At 39.4% G+C, this 26,648-nt stretch overlaps 1 protein-coding gene across 4 annotated transcripts in view; it reads left to right on the top strand.

Annotated features, from left to right (window-relative positions):
- LOC109487154 (serine/arginine repetitive matrix protein 2-like) overlaps positions 1-26,184 on the top strand; it is a 132,189-nt gene extending 106,005 nt beyond the window's left edge. For 3 of the 4 annotated variants that reach the window (XM_019791124.1, XM_019791125.1, XM_019791128.1), the window contains 12 exons: positions 7,633-7,818; positions 8,663-8,740; positions 12,034-12,096; positions 15,089-15,124; positions 15,728-15,784; positions 17,648-17,788; positions 18,506-18,686; positions 19,208-19,458; positions 20,313-20,504; positions 20,988-21,080; positions 21,532-21,759; positions 24,743-26,184. In XM_019791124.1, the coding sequence (XP_019646683.1) occupies positions 7,633-7,818; positions 8,663-8,740; positions 12,034-12,096; positions 15,089-15,124; positions 15,728-15,784; positions 17,648-17,788; positions 18,506-18,686; positions 19,208-19,458; positions 20,313-20,504; positions 20,988-21,080; positions 21,532-21,759; positions 24,743-24,989 (1,753 nt within the window). In that variant the 3' untranslated portion in view covers positions 24,990-26,184. Of the gene's footprint in view, positions 1-7,632; positions 7,819-8,662; positions 8,741-12,033; positions 12,097-15,088; positions 15,125-15,727; positions 15,785-17,647; positions 17,789-18,505; positions 18,687-19,207; positions 19,459-20,312; positions 20,505-20,987; positions 21,081-21,531; positions 21,760-22,483; positions 22,676-24,742 lie in introns of all 4 variants that reach the window. The other variant, XM_019791127.1, reaches the window with a different exon arrangement.
- The last annotated feature ends 464 nt before the right edge of the window (positions 26,185-26,648 follow it).

Below are 26,648 nucleotides of genomic sequence, written 5' to 3'. Positions count from 1 at the left end.
TGGGATATCATCTCATCTCATGCAGACATTCTAAGGCTGGAAGGACAGGGTGCATATGCACGTAGTGCAGATATGTAAAATTTGGGCTGTGCAGGTACATGTATTTCTCATTTCTACCTGCACTGGTCCATGTAATGACTATATGCAGGTTTGTGCAGGTAAAATTGGGGTTGTGCAGGTATTTCTGATTCCTAACCTGCACTGGCCCATGTACTGTTTATGTGTACGTGTGGGTGGGTGTGGATTTTTATTTGCTACATCGTGTATAATGATTGACTGTTATCAACTATGAAGTATAAAAGAAATAATGGCAATACACATGTAGTTTTTTTTACAGTTTTTCTATATATATATTTTTTTAAATCTCAATTTAGCTTAAAACTACAATGCTACCATCAGCAGAGTCGACTACCTTTTTTTAGATTCTGGCAACAGCTTCATCAGAGGGTTATTAGTGTAATGTGACTTGATAGGGTTAGCAATGTTACGCATAATGGGGAGAAAATGGAAAATCTTTAAGACTTCCAATTTCTTGCCGCCGAGACTCATTACTGTAATCCGTGTAACGTCTTTACCGGCGAGAATTCTTAATTTGTGGCAAGAAAGACCATCATCAGTACCACTGATGTCCCTTAGTCATTTTTACTTATTCTTGCTAGATGAAAAAAAAATCAATGTGTTTGTGGGAAGGTGAGCGAATTGCTCACTGAAACTGTTGATCTTTTGTTGCCTTCTTTGGACATTGAAATAAGCAAGAGAATAAGCCATTTTCATGATGCTACAGCTAATGATTTTTCCACAAGACAAACCCAGCTCAAACTTTGTCCGATATCCAATATCAAACAAAATTGTCTCCATTTGTGCATAACAGTTGCTTGTCATTTCAAGGACAGGCGACTGTTTTGGTGGCCTTCGGCAGACAAGTAATAGTTCACAGTTCAATGCTATAACTGTTTTGTCCAGATCTAAATTATTCAAGGACCAATTTGGCACGGGCCTTCTGCATAACGTGACTTTGTATCCAGTGTTGAATTATTGAGAAGACCCCCACTGTTGGAACCATATGTTTCTGTCAAGGATGAAAAATTGTTCTTCGGTGGAAACAGAAGTTGCTAAACTGTTTGTTTGAAGGTCAATTGATTTAATCAGTATAAAGTTTGTTTGCCACCAACTTTCCTTAAAACCTTACTTGCTTTATCCCTAAATATTTTTGCATGGAGTGGAGTACCAAAAGAACTTGTCATGAAGGGCTTAGGTTTTCATGTGCACCTTGATAGCTTAAAATAACAATGGCTCAGCCATGACTTTGTTAACTTTTATTATCGTCATCATTGTCGCTGCTGTCATTTGTTGACTATGCCACCACTGCTTTTCCCTCTCTTCTGTCCAGCATAGTCCAGCAAACCTTAACTTCAGAAAATCTGTCCCTCAATAAGAAAGAAAATATTGTCTCAGGGGGCTATGAGTTTCAAAATTCTTGGGGAAGAATACCAGGCGCCCTGCTGTGGCCATGTTTTAGGGACTCAATGCGCGGCCTGTGCCGCAAAAGTTGCCCTTCTGTACCTGACCCCTATGCTGTGAAAAAATCCTGGTGAGAACCCTGGTCCAGCCCTTGCCTTCTCCCTCCCTCTCTCCCAAGTGAAACCCATCTCCTATAGGTCACTCACGACTGAGCAGTAACTTTTAAGAATCAGTCAATGGCTTCGAAGAAAATGGTTGCTGCTCTACCAGGCTTTGGGAGGTGGCCAGAAAGAGATAACATGCTGAGGGAGTTGGTCCACTAGAGAGAGACATTTTGATGCACCCGTACCAATTTCTACCCGTTCCAACCACCTCCCGAAGCCTGGTAGAGGCTAACCTATCTCCTCTAGAACTCCCTTGACTGAACAGTAACTTTGGGGAAATATTCAAGGACTTCCAGGAAAAACGGTAGCCCCTCCAGAGTGATAAATCACAAGACGTTGCTATCAGGACTTCTCCAGCAGAGCTCGGTAATGATCGTGAATTTGTTCTGTACTTTAGCAGCGCAGACCAATTACTAAGATTGGCTCTCTGTCGTTAGATGACAGAATACACCAAGGCACTTCTGTGAAGTCCAGGCTTGTTATCGAAGCATGGTACACGTTTGAAATGGAAATAAGGCCCTTGATTAAAAGGAATTGTCCCTAGAAATGGTTCTCAGCCTTCGCCTTATGGTTGTGGCTTTCGCATTCAAAAAAAAACGCAGTGCTTTATTTTAGCGAGCCTGTTTAGTAAAGTCTGGTTGATCTCTGAATGTCTTTGAAAGAATAGACAATAGTGTGTTCATGCCTTGCAAGAAGAGTACAGCATTTGATTTAGGATTCCTTTTTAAGTCATAATGGGGTATCCATTTGCAGGAGAATACAATCTCTTTTGGCACGTTTGTAGATAATGTTATTTGGCATGTGTGCCTCTGTTCCTCTCAAGGCCTGATCTACTGATCCTATGTGCGTCATGTGTGGCTCTGTTCCTGGCAGTTAAGAAGCAAAACCATTTCTACTTGTGATGTAAAAAAGAAGGTTTCAAATCCAGATAATATAGAATGATAGAAAAAGGCACTCAGTGCTACATAAAACCAAAAAGTTTGGAATCAGTAAGCTCAAAGTTTTAGTGTGTAATGAAGAACCAACAAGATTGCATCTCGCCATGCATACACTCTAAATGTGCAGTATAACGTATAGTAAAAGCTTGTTAAACGTGACATCTGAACAGCATTGTAAAATGAAATTTGTCTCTCTGCAAATGAAAGCCTGGTTAGGGGCATGTAGAACATGTGCCATAAAGCGAATGTGAGTACATTGCAACTACAATGAAAATGTCATGTATGTTGTAATACCATGCATGAGTTATTCTTACAAACTTTTATACTTGAAAACTTTACACCTACAGCTTGTTACGTACGCAGAATAGAAGACAAAGGTTCTCATCTTGCTAATGTTGCTAGATGACTGCAAGTGTAACAAAATCCCCAGTCTCAATGGATGAAACCTGACTTTGGGAACGACAGCCAACTGATGGGCAGTTCTGTCACTGTGAATTTTCAGTATGGCAGATTAGGCACCCTACTTTTGTAGGCAGGCGGCAAGTCTTTCCCAACCAGGAAAACGATGCGGACATTTGCATGTAAATCCGCACATAAAATCCTCAGACCATTACGAAAGTGACGCCGGCACCCAGCCGACATGGGCTGCGAAGATTATATGACAGGAGCTCGTAAATTTCCGGCCGTTTCGCCGCCGCAGCAGATTCGAAGCGATCGCCGAGCAGGTGCCTGGTGAGGATTCCAATTTCCTGCCAGCCATTAGGAGCGACGATGTAGCTGTTCCACCTCGTTACTGTGCTGATGAAGTGCCCCGCAGTTAGAACCTTTTCAGAGCCCGGCACATCAATATCCGGAAAAACTGCCGCCGAGGCATCTTATACGGGATTCTACTTCTGTCCGAAAACTCGGCCACCCAAGAAAAGAGACATTTCTCCAATGATCTGCAATGTTGCTCCTTTCATCATCATTGTATGTGTTAATAGACGTGTTACAGTAGCTAGAAGCTGCTGCTCATATAACAATGGTTTTAAAAAAGTTTCTCTTTTTTTATTATTCAACTTCTGTCTGCACACTCAGCTAGCTGAGAAAAGAGACATTTCCCTGGTTGTTGCAGTTAAGGATCTGCAGTGTTGCTGCTTTCATCATCGTTGTATGCATTATATATGTACAGAAGCTGCTGCTTATGTACATTGGTATGTAACAATGGTTAAGCAAATGTCTCTTTAGTCTTAAAGACAAAAACTGTCAGCAATGAATCCATTTCTCAGTCAGAAATTACCTTGCTTATTAAATGAATCAATGATTTTTGCCCTGCCACTTTACAATAATAAATCCAAGATCATATCTGTTTCTTACAAATCCCAAGAACATCATATTCTTGCCATCCTTTTCCTTTTCAACTCATCAATCACTTTCTGTCCCTCTTTGAAATTTTCCTTGTGTTTACAACAAAAATATCTATTATATTCCCCCATCAAATTCTCAAAATGCAACATGACTGGTGACCAGTGTCTGCATACCAATTGCTGATGGCTGCACTGCGGCAACCAATTTTCATTTGCCTGGAGTCCACAAATTTGTCAAGCCTACCTTACCGTCGGTGAAATTGAGGTGCCAGTATTCATTGTGAAACAATCCCGGCATACTGATCAACTGTAACACGGTACCAAGTAACTTCTAATCTTACGTACTTAGGAAAATTCCTCAAAAGGAGTACATATAATCAAGATGGCTGGCCAAGTCCTGAAAACCCAATGTTTCTTAATGAAAGATTAAGCTAAGCCCATATAGAGTACGTAGCCTTTTCTTGGACTCAAATTTCATCAGCGTGCTACGTGTATATAAGCTGGTTTCCATTTACAACATCAAAAGCTAAGCTGGCTGAGAAGAATCTGTCAAATGGCCTTTTCATACTTTCACAAGATTACTCTACCATGTTGGTCTGAATTTTGTACTTTGATATACAGTTGTACTGCCAGCCTTGCAGCTTGGAATTCATTCTGACATACCGGTAATCTCTTTCCTGTTAGCCATAGAACGATTTTTAAATTCTACATGTAGAAGGATTTCTTTAATAAGAAAATAGTATGTCATGTATCTTGCTTCATGCTTGATGACTTGTGGTGTATATAGAGGTTTAGAATATGGCCTTTTCATGCTTTCCACAAGATTACACTACCATGTTGGTCTACATTTTTTGCTTTGATATACATGTACTGTGTAACAGTAGTGCAAGCCTTGCAGCTTGGAATGGATTCTGGTGTGATCTCATTCCCTGTTAGCAATAGAACAATTTCTAAATTCTGGAAGGATTTCTGAAAAAAACAAACAATATGTATCTTTGATATGTCTGTGAAGGTTAGACATCCAGGTAATAATATACACACAAAAAAACAGTTACTGAAGCAACTCCAAAATCATATCCAGTTGCTTGAGTAACTGTTTCTTGGTGTCGTGTAGCTTGTTTCATGCTTGATGTTCTGGTGTATTTATCTGTAGGGGTTTGAAATATCTCTGGGTGTTGGATTCATCTCAGGGGTTCCTCCTCATTATTGACAGCCATGAAACACAATTAAGTGTAGTCTTCCTCACATCTACCACTAGTCATAAGCAATTTCACACTTCGCTAAGTACTAATTCAATGTATTGTCTAGAGTATTTGTGTACAGTAATGAGATATGAGGTATAAGCAGTATTCCATGCAGTTAGTTATAAAGGCAGAGTGACAATTTGAAATTCATACTAGAGATATAAGCCCTTGATATAGCATGTATCCCACAGCAATGAAAATTCATGATGTACAGAGATTTCTTCATTTCTTAAGTTGAAAAGGACCATGAACTGGTTTTGACAACCAGCACTTAAGCTTAAAGTTAAAGGATTTTGTATAGCGTTGAAGGCCTATTCCAAAGTTACGATGGAGCAATGTTATGCAGTTTTTAGATTATATACTGTATTTTGTATGCCTACATGTAGGTTCAACCATATACTCTCATCTTAAAAGGTTTAGAAACTTACATTCACCAACTGTACCTGTATTATTACAGTACTCCATCAATGTAAGGTATTATGTGTCATTGGAAAGCTAAGCATTTGTTGACTGAAACTTCACGTATTTTGTATACCTACATGTAGGATAAACCATACACCCTCTACTCAAAAGGTTTAGAAACTTACATTTGACCAACTGTACCTCTATTCTTATTCCATCCGTTGTATGGTATTATGTGAATGTGTGGAAAGCTAGTGCATTTCTTGACTGAAAATTCATGGTGGTCAGTAGTGTATAGTCACACTACTGATAGATTTTGTATGCCCCTATTGTGTCACCTTATCCATGCCCAGGGTGTTAGCCAGCACATTCTGAGGTATTGAATATGAGCTGTGCTTCTAGAGTGCTGTCCAATTCTGTAAGCCTTGATGGAAATGCTGTAGATCTGTCTCTTGAATAAGTGTTCATGAAATGATGAGGTCATTGGGGCAGGTTTTTTGAGTCTCGGATCAACTCTTTCAGGATGGTATTGGGAACTTACAAGAAATGATTTCGATTTTAAACCTGTCCTGCCCATACTGCTAGAGGTCATAGGGGTAGGTTTTCTTGGGTTTTCAAGTCTTCATCTCTCTTAGAGTGTTATTGGGAACTTACAAGAAATGTTGTTTATTTCAAACTTGTCCTGCCCAAGCTGCTAGGCTTAGATACATCTCAGTTTCAGAGGTTTCAGTCACTTCAAAGCTCTGGAATGTTACTTACTTATCCTCTTCATCCCTTGCAGATGAAGACAATATAAAATTTTTGCAGAAAAAAATGTTGATCGATTGATTGATTGGATAGTGTGATGGCAAATGACTTTACCAAATTGCTGGAGTTAGGAAGAAGTTTGTATACAGTTATCAGATCCCCAAATGTACACTGCCTGGTAGGAAACTGATTAAGGGACTGTAATTAACGTTTGATGCAATTCGTCAGCTGCTATGACACTGTCATTTCCTGTCGGAGCTAAAAACGTGTAGAAAATTTAATCAGGGGTTCCCGGGAATGATTTGAATTAGAACTTGGTGCTTATGTATGTGTCGTGTTATTATTGAAGGTCCCTGTGCAACTCAACATATTAATGTTGTTGTCAGTTTTATTGCATGAGGTACCTGAAAAATTATGCAGTAATTTTCATTAGATTGTGTTCAATATATCACACACACACTCATCAGATATGCAGTAACTTTTTAAACTTCATACAGTCGAGTTTGCAAGGCCAGCAAGCTTGCTGACAGTCTGAACGATTTAACATTCAGCACAGTGTGACACTCTTTATTTATCACTTGATAGCTTATGATGAATGACTTCACTGCAGCATTATGTAATGCTGACATTTTAGCTATATCTATATATCTTGCAAGACGAGCACTCCACCCACTTGGCCATAGCACGGGTCTCACATTTTAACTGTATCTAGATCTGGGTTTTCTTGTTGTTGCAGTGCAAATCCCAACGAGAGCCACCAGGGTACTAAAATGCATCCTAACTACTCATATCAAACCTTTTTAATAGTCTAATAGTTGTGTTCTGGTTCATACGGTTTCTGGCAGCTAGATGAATCTTAGATGAATGACTACACTGCAACATTATGTAATGCTGACATTTTAGCTACATCTATATATCTTAGAGTCCTTGACAATGTCATTGCAGTGTGAATCCTAACTACTGGTATCAGTCCATTTGAGTAGTCTGATAGTTGCGTTCCAGGTCATATGGTCTCTAGTATTATGTACATGTAATGCTGACATATGCTGGCATGTATACATTCTACATCTATATATTTATATCTATATGTATATATTTACATCTTGTCTCCCTTGTTGTTGCAGTGTGAATCCCAAGGAGAGCCACCAGCATACTAAGATGCATCCTAACTACTAACTACTTGTGTTACTGTTCATACAGTTTCTAGCTGCCAGATTATCATTGATCTTCTCACGATGAATGACTACACGGCAGCATTATGTAATGCTGACATTTTCACATACACTACCAGTATATTTACATGTATGTCTTGTCTCCCTTGTCATTACAGTGCGAATCCCAAGGAGAGCCACCAGCTGGCGGAAGCTAACGAGAAGAAGAACCTGAAGATGAAGGAGGCGTTCGGCATCTCGGAGTCTTACGTGGACGGCAGCTCCTTCGACCCCGCCCGACGAGCCAAGGAGGCGGAGGCCAGAAAACAGCAGCAGCTGCAGCAGCAGCAACAGAAGAAGTACAAGTGAGTTGAGTGCTTCTAAAAACAAGAATTCAGAGACCTCTATGTTATATATTTACTCTTGTGTGATGGTGACTGTGACTGTTATAATTGTACTTTTAACGTGTTGTACATGTAATTTTTAATGTAAACTTGATATGCAACAAATAGGTTTTATCAAATGTAACAAACTTTTATCAAATAGCTGTATTATAAGCGCATTTGGTGTTCTAAAGCCTTCTGAATTCAGCCAAATATGGCTGCTTACAGGCTTTTGTGTGTACTTGTATGGTACAAATAAACCAGTCTCTTTCTCTCTTTTATTCTTCGCTGTTTTAGATGTCTATTATAGTATCTAAGGCTAAGGCCACATAAATCTAAATCAATTGGTACTTGGATTAGCCAGCTGCATTTTTTTTCTTATTTGCAAAAAACAGAAATAGTAGTCAACTCCAAAATGCTCATATTTTCGCCCCAACAGTTCAGGAAAGTCTTTGTCTTCATAGTTCTTCCATCTAACAATGCAGTGCTTTGATTGAAAGCTCAAAATTCATTATTTGAATTGTAAACCAGTCTCATATGTTGACTTCATGGTTGCTATTGTGCCCTGGTTTGGAAATTGTGATGATTTCTGTTGAACATAGGCTGGCCAGGGTGCTGAAATTCTGGTGGTTGTTATTCATAGCCTTCACCTGGTTGAAATGGTGGTTCCAGATTGACATTGAATGATACACTAGAATTTGATAGAAATTAAAACACAAATGGGTAGAATGAGAGTTGAGAATAGGACCTGTCATAAGAAGTTGTGTTGCTTTTGCTTCCTTCAACGTTTTTTTTAAATCTTAAATTCCCCACCTGTTCCCCTCAGCATGATCCGTGAGCCCAGCTCCTCCCCTTCACCGCCTCCTAAGAAGAAGAAGAAGAAGTCTGGAAGAGGTCGCAGCAGGTGAATATAAATATCGTCTAAATTCCCAGTACCCCCACAGTAGAGATATTACTGTTGATTACTGACAGTACTGTATAGCCTTTATAGAAGAAGAGTTTCAGTAAGTTTAAGTTAAGTTTTAAGCCTAAGTTCATCTTTTTGTAGCAGAACCTATAAAAATAATATTGTCATGTTCAAAATATATGAGAAACATATGAGAAATCAGTCAGGTAAAGTAGCTGCAGTTAGCTTTGTCAAGCCCAGAAACAATTATAGTCGTGTTGCTTGGAATATGGTACAGAAAATTGTTTTCCAAACAAGAACAAGTGGCCATCATGCACACTCCTCCAATGGCCTTATTGTACTCCTCCTGATCAGGAATTTTGGTTCATTATTGAATATTGGACTCTCTACACCACTTTCTTGCACTGCACACCAATCTCACAATCAAGAGACATTAAACAGTATTTTTTATTGTTTTCGACAACACATTATTACACCTTAGCCCTCCCCCATTCTCCTTACACGGCAATAAAAGTCTCACTTTGTAAAATGCATGCCTAATGTCTCTTGATTTTGACATTTTCCAAGCAAAAAACGGAAAAATGGAGTTGTGAGGAGGTAAGGTGCTATTGCTTAGTTTTCCCCACACCTCTTGATTTCCCTCACTCTTGATTGGCTTGCACAGTTTAATATTGGCATACAGTCATGGCCTACATGTATATCAGTGTGTTATCTTAGATCAGGAACTTTGGTCTGTCTTAAGTTGGTATGGTTGAATCAACGTGCATTGTAAAGGTGCTGTAGAACTTCAAGTTTTTATTGGTAACCCCAAAAATAGCTTTAAACAGTGCCTAGAGTTAGAAGTTCAAGGCTTAGGTGTGACAAGTTGATCGGTGTAATATAGCCAGCTGCCGCCACGCCGCGTGCCTGCGAAGCTGGTGTGATACGCCGAAAGGCGGTTATACCGGCTATACTGATACAGATACAGATAGAGAAACATAAAGTTCATCTTGTCATAACCAGCCCTGAAATAAAAGATGATTGTTTCCTGTTCAAAACATTACACAAGTACAGAATGATGTAACCTGATAACAATAGTCCAAGTCCTGAAGCAATTTTTCTTGATACGTTTTTGAGTTATGATATGATACCGGAAATATTGCCAGATGATTAATAGCAATCAGTAATAATGAAACATCAATTATAATTGTCTCCAACAAATATTACAACTTTGACATGACAGCAAATTAAAGTAATCTCTCAGGAGATGTTTAAAATAAATGATTGATCATAAGCTACAATCCTGATATGAAATTGCTCTCTTTTCATTATAGCTAAATCTCTTATAACGACTTGCCAATCAGAAAGGGAAATCCGTATGAAATTCGCTGGTATTACAGATTGTCTGACATACAGAGACACCAGGGCACCAAAGAGGTCAAAGTAGGTTCTCAACCTTTGACATCTGCCTTGAACTTTCTGCTCCAATGAGAAGACCTTTTGGGCAGATGATCGTGACTGTGCATTTTAGTACAGCTTGAAGGTCCCAGGATATCATTGCAGTACTGTAGTCCTGAACTTTGGAGTGAACTTTGTATTTGAAGTGGTAATGCATGGCAGGATGTGGGTGGGGATGTAAGATGAAAGCAAAGCATTTCAATCAAGATCTTGGGGCATCTAAAGCATACTTTAAAGCATACTTATATTTATGTAGCAAAGAATCTTCTGGTAAAAGCCATTGGTCATCTCCCAAGTACCAAACCCTTAGTGTCGGTTTTGACAAAGTGGTAGAAATGCAGGTGATTTTAAAGGGAGCAAACTAGTTCCTTTGTAGTCCCATTTAAACTGGTTAAAACTACCATAACCTACATGTAGTGTGACCATCGTTGCCCCAAGAATATGTGCAGTCAATTACATGATGATATAACATTCATAGAGGTTACACACCATCTCTTTTGTAAAAGTAAATACATTCCATCTTCCCTGTGGCCTGGTGAGGTGCAGATAAGTTTCCCATTCAGGCCAGGCGCGGATCAGTGAACTTTTTCCTTCTGCCTGCCTGTCTGAGCAGAGTTACTTTACTCCAGACTTTAGTGAGAGATAGGCTGTCAGCGTAGTGATTTAACCTTTTGTAAATGGTACGCACACTGCATAGAAAGATGAGTTTCTCCCCATTCAGTACTGCTAGGCTTGGCAGTCCTTCACTGCAGCAGGCACTAGGTATTCCATGGTTTACAGAAGAGAAGTCTAACCTTCAGACATAGTTTTAGACATATTTATAGTTCTAGACAGCTACCTTCATCATGTAGTCTAAGACTTTAGATATTTTATCATCATCATCATTGTTCTTTTATGTTTTGTAATTTGCAATTAGCCTCCGGGCACGAATTTGCAATAAACTTTTCATTTTATTTTTTCATTTCTTAAATTTATTTTGTTGTACAATGTATATGAATAAAACAAAACACAGAAAATAAATATCATAAACAGAGGGAATGTACTGTGGATGGCAAAGAAGCCATCAGGCTATTTCAAGTTCCCCATGACAGTTAGGAATAACTGCAAGCAAACATCTGTGTTATTTAGTCTTACATACACACTTGATACTCTGTTTTCCAGGGAATTTTCCTATAATAATAATATATTATTGCAACTTATAAATAACAATGCCATGTGTCATGTACATGTACCACATTTCATACATATATAGTTCATCTGTATTGGTAGCTACATATTTAAAAAACTTTTGTCCCTACACGAGAGATTATTCTCACTGAGAGCTTTTGACCAATAACTCTTCCTCAGTTTTGGTTTGAAAATGGTGCATTTTTTGCTTAAAGGTTCCACAGAGATGCATGCCTTTTCCTTATAATATACATGTACATACGTAAAGTTGGAATGTTGGACTTTTTGTTGAGCTGTGACGATTGTTTTGCATAACTGTAGTATTCCATTGTAACAATTTTCATCCATCCCAATCGTTACACACTCATCTAGCTGATTCTCTTATCCGGATAGAAACATTTACAAGAAAGTCTTGTAAATCAAGTGAGCATGTGTCAAAAAACGTATTGATTATTTTAAAATCACATTTTTTTTCACAACTCAGTGCCAAAGTTTTTGTGTAATGGATGTTAAGGTACTAGTAGTAAGTTACAACGCATTGAAGGCAAACCTTGATTGTTAATGGATTATGTTTGGGGTTTTCCCCCCAGGAACCTTTGAAAATCGCCATTTGTTGACATGTATTTCCTGGATAGATAAATAAACAAACAAACAAACAAACAAATGATTGTTCTTGTTAACTGCAGGTCTCGGAGTTCGTCGCCTGAGCGCAAGGAGAAAAAGCGGTCTCGCAAGCACAAGCGCGAAAGGTATGCAAGACGTTCCCCCTCCACTCCATGAGAACATCATGGATTTTGTAACCTATACAAACATCATCTTTGTCTCTTTCTAACCATGCCTCAATATATTTATTTAAAGCTAACTCAACATGTATTTAATCTAGATTTCTACAAAGAAAAAATGTGTAAGAACTGTATAATAATAATAATTATGCACAACTGCCCTCCACAAAATTTGGGAGAGTTATTTTGCCAGCATTGAAGCATGTAAAGTAAAAGATCCTAACACCATGACATGTGTCTGTGAGAACACAGGCTGTGTACGTATGATAATTTTGGTGTCACCGTTTTGTCAACCCCGTAAGTTAACATGGGTGACAAGTGCTGTGTACTGGCAACAAACTTGTGGTTGTATCACAGCTGTCTCCCTGATTGTAGAAAACCATTTTCCAAAAAAAGATGCTTATATGTTGAAAAATTGCATACCACAGAGTACGAAACGTTAAATTACAGCGATTATTTCCCTGTGGTTGTATAGCAGCCATCTCTGTGATTGTGAAAAACTGTTTTCAAGTTTTTCAAGTAAAAAAAATACACACCACAGTGGCTTTTTCCTAGCAAAATGTAGCACATATTAGATGACAAAGGAAAAAATTTAACTCCAAAACTGAAGAAATAAGGCCGAAAAAACTACAGTCAGGGACCAAGCTGTTGTGTCCATGTGTGGACAATGTGGGCATTGGACAATGGTATGGACAGTATGCCGGTATATACCATGGTCATTGTGCCTCTTTTGATCTCGTCTCTGACATGACTGTATTGAATAAAGACCTTTTTTCTTTCATTTTTCTCTTGTGCTTCGATAGTCATTAATATTTAGCAGGCTCATTATTTTCTACTCGATCCAAGGTAATACACTATATGTTTGTGCTGTCTTGAGCTAACATTAGAAAAGAGTGATACTTACGCTGATTCTAACTAGCAGCTAACAACCAATCATGGATGTGGATTGTCGTACACTTATCCCGTACCTCTTGTAGTTCAGCCAATCGTAGTAGAGTACACTTGGCAAGTCACATGCATGATCCAATCATACAACATTCCCTGTTAATTTATGCACAGCTTGAATTTGTTGTTAAACCATATATTTCAGTATTTGGTATTAGTTTGAAATTTGATTGTTAAGTGTCCTCACTCTACGTTTCCATTTATTTTTCAGCTGCAGTCTACCTTTTTTCCTTTGCTTATGTTTGAATTATGGTTTATTATATGTGTAACCGATTGATATCTTAACTGTGTCTTGATTTTAAACACATTTTGTAGTCGTATATGTAGGTACCATTTTGCTTCTAAGCTTCGCTTACTTATTGCAGAGAAATGCTTAGTTTATTGCGCATTAAGAACATTTATGTTGATGTGACTGATTTTTGTGTGGCCCAAAATGATAGCAAGAAAAACTAGCCCATTGAAAAGGCATTTTTAACAGATGAGGTAGCATATTATATCTGCTAGTTAGCTCCGGAAAGCCGATAGAGTTGGGGTAAGACGCATGACATTAAACACTAGCCGGGCTGTATTCAGTACATGTCTGCATGCTTATTAATCAAACACTATAATTTTTGCGTAAGAATCACTGCATGAAGCCTTCCATATACATGTATGGGAAAGCAAATGAAAAAAAAAAAATTAGTTTAACAGAAGAAGAAAATTAAAAAGAAAATAAATTTATCGTGATGTAGAAAGGTGTGCTTTACCTTCATTTCTGTCTTGAGATAAGAGACCTAGCCTTGTTTTTTCTTGTTTAATAAAAAAAAATACTGCCTGGAACCTACATCATTATGATTTTAACCAGTTTCTTCTGGAAAAAGGCTAAATGTCTCTTACCTCTGGATATTGCTACAACTCTTAAATCCATTCTGCACATTTTGCACGATGCACTGGCATAGATCTAGATTCTAGTTTTTTTTTCACATCATGAATCATTGAGTTAATCTTAAGCATAATGCCAGATTGTTTACTTAATAGAGAACAGGGTTTTTAATTAAGCAGCATAGCTACAGATTATGTGGTGCATAAGATTTTAGTCCAAATTATGCCAACTTTTCATCTCTTGTTGGTAACATCATTTAAGATGACAAAAGTAAAAAAAGACTAAAAAATATATTATAATCCAGTATCTTTCTTAAAGTTTTAAAACAAAAGACGCTCTAAAAAAATCATAGACGTTGCAGCTTGAATCTTGGCGGTTTAAAATTGCTAGTTGACGGGTGGCAAGGTTGGTTAAGAGCTTGGCACTCTCAGGCCTGTCAGTATTAAAGTCTCAAGCTTGCATGAAAGGTGCCGATCGATCAGTCAGTCCCGTTTTCCTGTTTACCATCATGAATTACCAATCTCAGATATGCCCATTATTATCGGATTTCTTGCTAAAGCTGCCTATAGGGAAGCCCTGAGTAAGTGCACCATCTAACTTCTTCCTCCGTGTAGTTTTATTTTTGATCAGTAGTGCCGATAAATGGATGTATAACATATAACTGTCTTTGCTCTGTCATGCTTTCCCTGTGCAAATCCCGAATATCTCTCGGCCCAACCATGTGCGCTACAACGTTTTTGATTTCGATCGTCTTTTTTCCTAATGCTTCTCCTCTTGCCACTGCCCCCCTCCCCCTTCCACCACCTCTTCCTCCTTGCCTGTTTGGGGTTTATGTCTCAGCTTGGTGAGTGGGCTAAAAACGAAGCATGGTCTGCATGCAGGCAGGCACAGCAATGTTGCACATACACACCCCCATCATTATGCATTCACATAACCGTTTCTTTTCCATCAGCAAACTTCTTGCCCCATGCACCAACTGAGACTAAGACCACCAGCCTTATCATCTTGTTCAACCTCTCTTTCTCCCCCCTCCCACCCCCATATTTCCATTCTGTGGCAATAGTGTCTTGTCTTCAAATCTTGGGAGAAGAGTATAGTGGAAGACTTAGCTAATAATTCTACCTTTGGTTTGTTTTTACCCGTTACTTGCAGATCTGAGTCGCGATCTAAGTCCGGCAGAAAACATAGGTATGTGGCTGATGGTGACTCACTGCTGGTAATGTCTGCACCATATATTAAGAATTGTTTTCACATTCGTGTGCATGTAGATAGTGATAACATCACAATATGATAGACTTTGTTAGCCACGTACTGCACTGTATATAATTATGGCCTTCTGCGGTCAGTATTGACCATGTAAAATCCTAAATATTGTATTCTGTACTGTAATTCCAAGTATTTGTCAATAAAAATTTATGACGTAAAACATTTATTGCTAACTACTGTTGTATGGTTGAAAATTTAGGATACTTCTTACAGTTAGCTATTTTGTAGATGAATTATTTCCTATGGTATACAATGTTAGATGTCCCTACCTAGTTTCTTTCAGTTGTGTTAAGCTTGAATAACTTGAATTTAGCAGATAAGAACCATGCAAGAACATCTTCTCTTTGGCCAGTTTTAAATGTCGTCAGTCTTGTAATGCTGTACTTTTCTAACATAGCCTTTTTATCATTTCTTAGTCAAACTGATGGGAAAACTTCAGCTAAGTCGATCTTGTCTTCCTCTATTGTGTGTATCCACATGTCTCCGTGTCTCTACAGCGATTTCTCTTGTCTGTTGCTTTGTCAGATCCAAAAGTCCTTCCCCCAAGCGTAAACACAAGGAAAAGAGCAAGCGGCGCAAGAGGTAGGAAGCTTTGTCATAATTGTGTTACTAATAATAATACTAGTATATATGAACATTTGTACATGTGTGGAGTGAAGACCAATGTTGGTTGTGGTACGGTATGCCATGGCATGGTGTAGACAATACCAGGAGTGGATACTGCAAGCAGTGGTTCTGAGTAAGAATTATGACTACTCTTAATTATAAAGTCAGCCTCTACTGTCAAACATATAGATAGAGATTTTCTGGCTTAAAAGTTATAAAACAGTATAGAGTTGGCTTTGTTGGAAGCAGGGGGCACAACTTACACACTTTGAAAAGCATCTCCAGCTAACAGGACATTTGTAACATTAGAATAAAAGTGACATTAAACAGATGTAGTGCATTTCCACTCATATACACTTGTAGGCAGGGTTTCTGCAATCTTATGCAGAATTCAGAATCACTCTGAATGACATTACTTCTTAAGGGAGAGGCAAGAAATAAAATTTGTTCTTCAATATAAGGTATGTTAGCCCTGCAAAGTCACCAAAATCATCATCCAAAAAGCAGTACTAAGAAGATTCTTTTAAGGCTGTGTTAAAAACCTCTTACTTGGTGTATCTACTCCTGGTATGTGTGGTATCATGTCCCATTCAAGATTCAACAAACACTACAGTACTGCAAAATGCAGTGTCAGAAGAAGGTTCAACACTTTGAATGGGACCATAAGATACAACAATCATGATTCCAAATGTAGTAGAAACAGTGCCATCGGTAATAGGATACGTCGATCGAGTATACATCATAATGGTCTGGTGTGCCAGCTACTGTACACTTTGGCACAGTACTAACTCTACACCCACACTTACATATGTATTGTTGCTTTTCCTCTCATGCTGACTCACGACGCAGCTTTGAGATTTGGTGATTTCCTTTAATACCTTGTTCCTTGTGGCTCTTCCCTGGTAAATTCCACGTGTTTTCTAGTTTTGTGGTGATGATGGTGATGGTTTAACAGCTTGTCAACTGCTACGACCACCCGAATGTTGTCATCTCTCCAATATTTTTTCATAGCGTCCAACTACTAGTAGTTAAATTCTACTGTACAATTCTCAGTGGATAACATACAAAATCCTCTGTAAACCATCTTTAGATCTTGTTAACTGTTGGTTGAGGAATTATAATTATAATCAGTTCCAGGGGCAGTTCTATATGCATTGTTGCATGCCAGATAGAGTTCATTTCTCCAGTGCAAGGGTACAGTCTTGCCAGATAAGTACATGTACAGGTAGACCTTCATCATTCTGATATAGAGGAACTACACCAACAGAGGGGCAGGCCCAGAGAAGGGCTGCTTTAGTCAAGCATATCTCTAAGTGTGCTATGAGCCAGCTGAAACTGTCCTGTGACAGTTTTGTTGTTCTTCTCTAACTTATAGACTGTGAGGAAATGAGATCATTGTGATTTTGGAAACGTCTGGAAGAAATGCTGTGGAATTGAGCCTGCCTTTGCAAAGTTAGTCTGAATTGCTGCATCATTTTTGCTCAAATATCCTTCTAAAATGAGAGAAATTGCATAAAGGAAATGCCTACTCCTTGTGTAAGATGAAAAATCGATTTTGAAACCCTTTTTTGTAGCAATAATTACAATATAAACATTCTACACAATCATGACTGTACTACATTGATGAAAGTTAGACATCCAGGTAATAAGATATGCCAGAAAAACAGTTACTGATTCAGAAGCAACTGGATACGATTTTGAAAACAGTGAGAAAGTACATCTACTGCTCAGGCAGCATTTCTTCCAGTTGTTTCACCTTTCCGAGTGAAAGAAAGACCCAAGCTGCACTGTCATTGATCACATGAATCATGTTAAGATGGGAACCCTTCTGTTGCCCAGATCCGTGAGTAAGACGCCCCCTCGTAAGGAGAAGCACGGGAAGAAGAAGAAGAGGAAGGAGCGAACTCCGACCCCCTCCAGCTCCTCCAGTTCCTCCGACTCCGACTCTGACAGCAGCAGCAACAGTAGCAGCTCACGAAGGTCAGTTGAGTAAGAATAATGCAGACTACACACTTACTAATACATACTTATCCTCTTCATCCCTTGCGAGATGTAAGGCCAGACGTGTACATGTACATGTACATGTATGATGGTCAAAATGACTAACAAACTGGCTATACAGATACAGATACAGATACAGATACAGTAGCAGCTCCAGAAAGTCAAGGAAAAAGAAAAATGTCTATGCTTATCACACAGTGAAGGCTATGAAGAACAACCATCAGAATTTCAGCACCGTGGACAGCTCTACCAGGCTTTGTAAGCCACTGGAAAGAATATAAATAGACAGATAACATGCCAGGGGAGTTGGTCTGTGCCACACTACATTGAAGGATATTTACATGTATATCGGCTTATATATACGTGTATGTAGATACAGCCTTTACCCTCTTACTGCTGTTTAAGGGGTTGGTCACGTAATAAAATCATGGTAGGCTTTTATAGCAAAGAAAATAAAGTGGTCATTCTGAAGATATGGAATAGAATAACCTTAGAAATGTATATTCATGCCCAGACAGGCTAAATGCGATCATATATGATCTACATGTAAAGCATGGAGTATACATTGTAAAACACTGAAATGCTACATTCTAATGTTAAATACTATGTATACTAAATACTATTGTTCATCCACTGTTAATCACTGTGACCACTAGTGTATCAAACTAACTGATAATGTACCTTCTATACCCCCAGCTCTGCAAGCCCCTCGCCGGAGAGAAAGTCAAAGTCCTCTAAGCTCAGCAAGTCGGGCAGCGGGAGCCCGCGGAAGCACAAGGGGGGTAAGCCGAGCCGGAGCCCCCCCTCCCGCTCACCCAGCCCTCCCCCTCAGCAGAGCCCACCACGCAGACTGTCTCATGAGAGGAATGGCAGACAGGTATGACTACTTTCTTTTTATTTTTTTTCTTGGCCAGAACACATTTTGCTAGCCTGGCATGGGTGCCATCCTCATCCCTAATGTTTGGTAGGCAGAGACATTAGAAAACTGGCGGAAAATATACAGGATGGCACCCAGGCTAATGTTTTGCTACTACATGGAAGCAAATCACCCTTTCTTCCTCCATACTCTATCTCTCAGGAGAAAGTTCCACACTGAAAGCTTATTTCCTCAAACTATTCCATCACTATGGAACAAGCTTCCTTGTGAATGCTTCCCAAATGGGTACAAGCTTAAACTTTTAAGTCTAAGGTCTGTCTTAAAGTCTTTACAGTTCCTTATTGTAGCCCAAAACATAGTGGTTTGTATGAGGCTTGTTTTTGAGGCTTGTTATTGTACATTTATGCTCTTACAAGTCAAGTACAGGTCAAGTATAAAGCACAGAGACAAGTGCACAAGACACACCAGTGGCTGTGTTGTTTAAGCCCTTCCATCATGGCATTGTCTTTGGTTCCGTACAGGCGGAGTCCCCTGTCACCCAGCGCCCCCGTGCCTCAGACGCCCGGCGCTACCAGTCCCCGCCGCAGAAGGACAACAGCAAGAGCTACCGCTCCCCACAGCAGACAGCAGACAACAGAGGTCACAGCTCCGGACAGCGACCTTCAAGCCACGACGGGAGAACAGCAAACAGGGACAGGTCAAGGTCGTCCTCACACTCGGAGTCCGAGAGGTCACGAGGGTCGGTGTCTCCACCCAAGGAGAAAAGAGCAAGGTATTAAATACTATTGTCTGTGTTAGTAGTTACATGACTGTCTAAAGTTAAAACTTTAGGTCCAAGACAGTCTACCAGATACAGTATTGACCCAGTGTTGACGTCACACTTCAAAGAAGTCACGTGACAAGCTTCACTGGGTTAGTCTACTGAGGAAGACCAGAGTGACTGGTCAAAAGCTCTAGGTGAGAGAGCTTTTTTGTGTTGGATCTAAAGTTTTAACTTTAAGCAAGGACCTGGTATTAAGTAATTGGTTTACAACATTTCTCTCAAAATCCTTGGATGGGGCAACACAAGGATAAAACTCATTCCAATTTCATTAACTTAAAAGGTAACATTGTTTCTTTGTTTTTTGCCAACTCTAAGCATGGAAAAGCAGCTACCTTTACAATTTTTCTAACCTTTTCCCTACTACAGGCTAAGTCATTCACCAAATTGCTTGCTGTGCAAGTCAGAAGGATTGTTGAACAAAATCCCAATCCAGGGAAACTGCATAATGCACTTATATTGGCCCCATTACAATAAAACTAAGTAGTGTAGCCTGTCTACTTACTGTGTTTGTTTATCTCTTAATGATCTATTCTTACTTCATGCCATTAACAAGGAAACTAATGAATGAAAGAAAGTCATCAGGTACGAACTTTTGAGTTTTCTTTTTACGTTCTTTCCATCTCGTCCTAGTTTTGTTGTCTGTTGTTTTTTACTACTGGTCAAGCGGAGTGACTCTCTGATCTAGGTACTACTCAGTTTGCCACTCTTTCTTCCTTTCGCACTGCAGCGACATTTTGCTAACCTGATTTTACAAGATAATTGTACCAGATAAACATGATTTCGATGTTGATTTTCCGCTACAGGATGTCGCGGGACGAGTCTCCGAGGAAACAGCAGGAAGTGCGACGGTCCCGGAGTTATTCCCGCTCGCCCGCCGCCCGCAGCCGATCTCGAAGCTACTCCCACTCTCCCTCCCGCTCGCCCTCCCCCCAGCCGGCTCGCAAGTCTTGCAGCTACTCCAGGTCCAAGAGCCCGTCACCGCCGCCGCAGAGGAGGTAGGATTGATAAATTAGCCTTCATCAACATAATTTAAAAGTCTGTTGCATTGTGTGAAAGTTGTTTAGCACCAGGGACAGGTCTGGTCCTTTTACTTGGTAATCTTGTTCCTGCTGAAGTTTTGTGTTGTGTTGTCTTCACTTTGCTTGCAAAATGCAAAAGAGTTCTTTCCATTGTTTTTTTTTAAACAGAAATTTTGTTTTTGTTCTATTGACCATTGTACAAAATGAAATATAGGCTACACTAAAAGTGCTCAAGAAAAAAGACAGATTTATATCATGGCAGTTCATCTGTGTCAGTAGTAATCATAGTACAATGTTAAACTTTATATCAACACTCTTTGTAATTAAGGCAAAAAAGGCAGAATCAATGAACTAATGCTCTAAATAGCTAGCTGGCTAGTGCACTGTTAATACCAGTATGACTATTGACAATTAGATACATTAAGTATGAAAGTAACCCTCACCCCTGTATTGCTCCAGACGTGACTCCCGGTCGTTGAGCTACTCTCCTGTCGGCAGGATAAGCAGAGACATGTCCCCGGCCAGGCGCAGCCCCAGCTACAGTCCCAGGAGGTAAGGACAGGACAAAGCAATAAGATACTCTTTTTACAAAACCATGAGGTAACTGTAAATGCTGTGCAATGTTAACCAGTCAGAATTACTCTGAGGAAGGTGGCAGACGGTCATGGAAACATTGGCTAAAAAAACTTGTGGGTTGTGTAAAAAAAGTCTCTTTATTCAGTGACTTACCATCCTGATGAAACTACATATTCATGTAAGTACTTTTTCATGTCCTTGAAGGTTAGATGTCCAGGTAATGAGATACGCAAGAAAACAGTAATACTCAAACAATTGGATAGATTTTGAAAACTGTTTCCATCAGCATCTATTATATTTTTTCAGTTGACTTACCCTTAGGTCTTCCTTCATATTATGACCTCAATGAGAAGTGGCCTGTAGGCTGATTTGAGGTTCTCATGAATAAGGAATGGTTCAAACAAACAAACACCTAATCTTCCCACAGGGTGAGCAGAAGATCTCCGTCGGGCAGTGGCAGCAGTCGTAGCCGCAGCAGGAGTCACAGCGCCAGCCGCAGCCCAAGCCCCGCCCACAGACACTCCAAGAGCCACAGCCGCAGCTACAGCAACTCTCCGCCGCGGGTCAGGGGTCGTTCCCGTAGTTACTCCCCCATCATCCCCCGCCGACGCAACAGGGACTCGCCGAGCCATCTGGAGCCGCGACGGATAACCAGGTAAAAATGCAGCGGTTTTTGTTATCTGGTTACGTCCCTGCTGCACATAGCCTAATTTGGCTGTGCCAAACCACCTGTTAACTCTGTGTGGGGGATAGGTCTGGGGAAAGTTCTCAATGTGTGACAGGGGCTTTAATGATAGTCTGTCATACAGCAAGGACATGTAGATGGCTATTACTAGTATAAGAGTGACATGACAAGTCTGACGTAGACTGTTGTCAGTTATTTTAAAAAGCTGTATGCTGTATGTGGAGTGCCGCCAGAACAACAAGAGTATGAGAAGTCTTCCCAAAGTTCTAGTTAACACTACGAATTTTAGTAGTTTTTTTTTTTGTCTTGATGTGAATTATTTAGAAGGTTTTCCCATGCTCGTCCCACTCCAACAAACCATAGTGCCATTGTTTTACCTTTTCTGGATTCTGGCTGGCTTGTGAGTGATGTATTTATGTTGTGTTTCTGTTGTCATTACGTTAAAGTTTTCTTGGTTTTCTGATCTTTTTATGTTATTCTTTTCACCTTAAACTTTATTGTGACAATTTGCAAGAGAAAGGATGTATTTTTTGTCCTAGAGATCTTTTTTTCTTAAAGAAAATTTTTGTTGCAAGTCTATTATTACTTTGGTTTTGTTTTGTGTTACTTTGTTTACATTTAGCTGCATGCAATGTTTGTAGTGATTTGTGTTTGCTTTCTTTCTTTCTTCTTCCCACCATCCCACCGAATCTAGATCCCCCGACTGTAGGCAGCAGCGCCGAATCGAACGGAGCAGGATCCCGCCCCTGAGCCCCCCTCGCGAGCGGGATTACGGTGGCCGTCGTGTTTACTACGACGTAAACCGGTCCCCTCGCAATCGGGGTTCCCGAAATCGCCGTTCACGGTCCCGAGATGACGACAGGCGTCGCCGCCGCTGATGAGTGTTGTGAGCATTGACAGTTGGCTGTAGGGATGAGACTAGCTAGCTAGTGGACTGAGCATCAGGAAGATTTCCATGGAAACAAAATTTGATTTTTTTTACTATAATGAATTAAAAGTTCATCTGTGTTGGTAGTTACATGTTCAAAGTTAAACCTTTTGTTCCAACACAAATCACCTACATGTAAAGCTTTAGGCCAGTCACTCTGGTCTTCCTCAGTAGACTGACCCGGAGAAAGTTATTATGTGATAGATCATTTATGTCCTGTTTAGTTCCTAAAAATACAAATTTTTTAATATGTTTACTAAAAATCAATATCATCTTTACATTGAAAATTGTGCTCTTAACTTTGTTATGTGTACATGCAGTTCAAAAATCCAGTTTCTTGTTCGTCACACTCCAGAAATGCTTAAGATGAAATCCTGTTTGCATTTTCCCCCGTAATTTTAGGAGAAATATTTTTGATGCACAGTCGTATAAAAGTTAGGTGTGGATTACCAACAGCTGCCCTTGCCCAAATAACCACTAACCAATCAGATTGCTCCAACAGCTGGTGATTGACATCTGTCTCTTTCTCTGCTGACATCTACCAATCAAATCACTCAGATTTCACCAGACCTGGACACATATAAGCGTTGCATTCACAGCATGTCAGTACATCAGAGCACGTCGGCAGAACGTACTGCACCTGCGCGAAACCCGTAATGTATTGTGCATAGCATTTCGGCAGAATGTCTCATATAAGGTTATATTCGCTCATATAAGGTTAGCATTTCGACAGTAGTTTCCAAATGTTGTGTCGGAAAGAATATCCTCTGCAACAGGCAAAATTCTGATGCAACGTTGACCAAAAACCCAACGAAAAACGCGAAAATACGGGGTTCTGCGCAGGCGCATTATGTTCTGACGTGCTGTACATCAGGGCTCTACATACCTGTACTGGTGCTGGTAACATTGAAAATTACCTGCACCAGACAAATTTTACCTGCACCATTCACAATTTAGGAAGTGTAGATCCTACTAAAACTGTTTGGAAACCATTGACATTATTTCTTTTATACTTCAGAGCTGGTAAAAGTCAATGCAGGAAATGAACTTCCACATACACCTACATTTTGTGTATAAAAAAATTACATGAACATTTAGCACATGGACCAGTGCAGCTTAGGTGCAGGTTGACTCTTGTGATTGGATAATACAAATCATATGACCCATCCTGAACCACAAAAGCAATTCAATCATACTGCATTTCGAGCAAGAAATTCATGGACGTTAATTTTGTTTGGTCTCAAAAAAGAGTGCAAGAAAACAGGTCTGGTGAAATACATACTTTCAGGTATTTACAAATAATTCATCTTACCTCCCACAATCAACAGCTTCAATATTCTGTCTGCAAATTCAGTGTTGCATTCTGTTGTTTGCAACTAAACTTGCTTTGCACTTTGTTGTGTGGTGTGGTTACTGTTTTGCACCTAACATTTTCAGAGTGACATAGTATAGTCTTTGCTGTCCACAGTAGCCAGAGATAGTGCCTGTAACTTCGACATGATAACAATCTTGCTGACAACGTTCACTCTTCACTGCCTGAAATCTGTTTCCACTACATAAGAGTACAGATTGTTCCTAACCTGTTGTATGTTTGTCCACTCTGCACATGTTGTCAATGGTTAACATCACTTTGAGACACAAATCTTTGCCACTAATATTGGATACATGCATGTAAAGAAATTGCACACATCAAACACTTTACTTGTTCTCTGTTGAATTGTTGAATACATTGTACGATAATGATTTTCTTTCCATTATTATTTTACTTATTTTATTTTATGCATTTTAACAAATGTGAAAGATTTATGAAAAACAAATAGATCTAGGCATTTTCTTTAAATTTTGCTTCTTTGTATAAGCAAAACAGAATTGTACTTAAATAAAAGAAATAAAAGAAAGATTTTACCAAACCTTACATCATGATATCGTAAACCTTCAACACAGCACCCATCCTGATATTGTAGTTCTTCTTTTCCATTTCAGTATCTCCCTCTCACTGAATCCTTTATTTCTTCGTTCTTTCAGTGCGCGAAAGAGACCAGTGCCGTACTACCGCCCCAGCCCTCCCAGTTCCTACTACGACAGCGACAGCAGTTATTACAGTCACAGCTCCAGATCCAGAAGTAGAAGCTACAGCTACTCACGCAGCAGATCTAGAAGCCGGAGCTACCGAGACTCACACAGCCGCAGTAACAGCTACCGCAGCTACACACGCAGTCGCTCTAGAAGTAGAAGCTACAGTTATAGCAGTAGAGAAAGCTATAGAAGATGATCATTGTGCTTTCTTGTTCATAGTCTGTCTACCTTGGAGTTAAGTCTGTCTGGTGGTAACCCTACCACAGGAAGGGTTGTTACTAGATGGTTAACTCTTTAGGTAAGATATGTAGATCTTGGTCATATACCAGTGTTTCCTTTTGGGGAGAGTAGTACTCATAAGAAAGCTTAAAGTATAGAGAGGGAAAACTTCTCTTTGGTGCTGAAAAAAAAGATTATTGCCAGGTGTATGGTGCTCCTTTTTGATTGCTTTCCTTCCTTTAGCCAATCAAAATTGAAGGTGATTTTTAAATTCGGTGTTTCGAGCATATATACAACAAATGAATCGGTGTTTGAAATAAAATGAGTACTAAACATACAGAGTAAGTGAGTACATTAACTCTCAGTTCTGTACTTTGACTTTATCTGGAAAATTTTTATTTCCTTATCCAAAATTTGCATCATGGGAACATCCCTGCACAGGCTAGCACTGGTATATGCACGAGTGTTTAGTATGTTAATATATAGTATCAAGTAATATATGTATCATCTCATATTTTCTTGAAGAAAGATGCCTGCATCTTCATAGAACAATGTATCAACAAGTCACGTGTGTGAGGACTCCTAGCTGTTGGTGTATGAACTGCAGAAAATGTGTACCTGACTTGTACATGTATGTTGAAAAAGCTGTACTACATTTCATGTCAGTTGAGAAATCATGCACACTAAAAAGACTCTGGGTCTCTTCAACTTCAAGAAACCTGTAATGTACTTAAGATGGAAAAGACATATTATGTCTATTGCTATGTACTGCTCTGGAGTAGTGTTGTACACTTTGTAGCTCTTGGAAAGTATGATGAACAATGTACATATATAGTGGCCTGAGTACTTGATTGTAGTGTTTGCTGCTACATCGCTTGTATACATAAGCTGGGCGAGTTCATTGTTCAAGTAGAGGGGTGGAAAGGTTCCTTGTAGAATTTGATTTAGTAGGAACACACTGCTTTTAGTATCATGAAGGAAAATTGGTCTGTAAAATTCCAGAATTCATTAATTTGGCAAGATTTGTACGTAAAAAAAGTTTGGAACGCTTTCCACCCCCTGCTAGATTGTTGTTATGCCAACTGTGTTGGCCATCCTTATTACACCACCTGCAGGAAAGTGGTACAATCCGAACATGAGTCCTTTTGAAAAGTAGATAATAAAGGGTTTCAGCAAGCTGTATAATTATGTAATGTATTGAGGGCATGGTATTTGGTCGGCAAAACTGTCTGGTTTGATTAGAGTAGTCAGCTAACAAATACAGCCTGGGAGGGCTTAGGTACAATTCTTATTGCATTTTTTTCTCCAGTCCTTTTTTTTCTAATCTAATAATTTGTAAAATGCTGCAGCATGCGTTCTTACCAATAAGTATGGTGTGTATTAACAAACAAAATGAGGGATGAATGAGAATGATTTAGCTTGGAATGACAGATTTTTACAAAATGGACAGATACTGGCTTTGTCTTTCTCTCAGCATAGAATTTTCTGGAATTGGATAGAAGTAAACTTAAAGAAATAAACTTACTGTGTTGGAAGAAGAACATGTGTTGACTGGGTGAATGTTTACCTCTTCAGATTCTGTAGTTCATGTAGCAATGGTTAGGGGGCATAGTGTAGCCGTAGAGCACTGAGACTT

Source organism: Branchiostoma belcheri, unplaced genomic scaffold (assembly GCF_001625305.1).
Source record: "Branchiostoma belcheri isolate BF01 breed outbred unplaced genomic scaffold, Haploidv18h27 scaffold86, whole genome shotgun sequence".
Lineage (NCBI taxonomy): Eukaryota > Metazoa > Chordata > Leptocardii > Amphioxiformes > Branchiostomatidae > Branchiostoma > Branchiostoma belcheri.
Note: the sequence above shows the minus strand (reverse complement) of the source record. Positions and strands in the feature narration are given on the sequence as shown.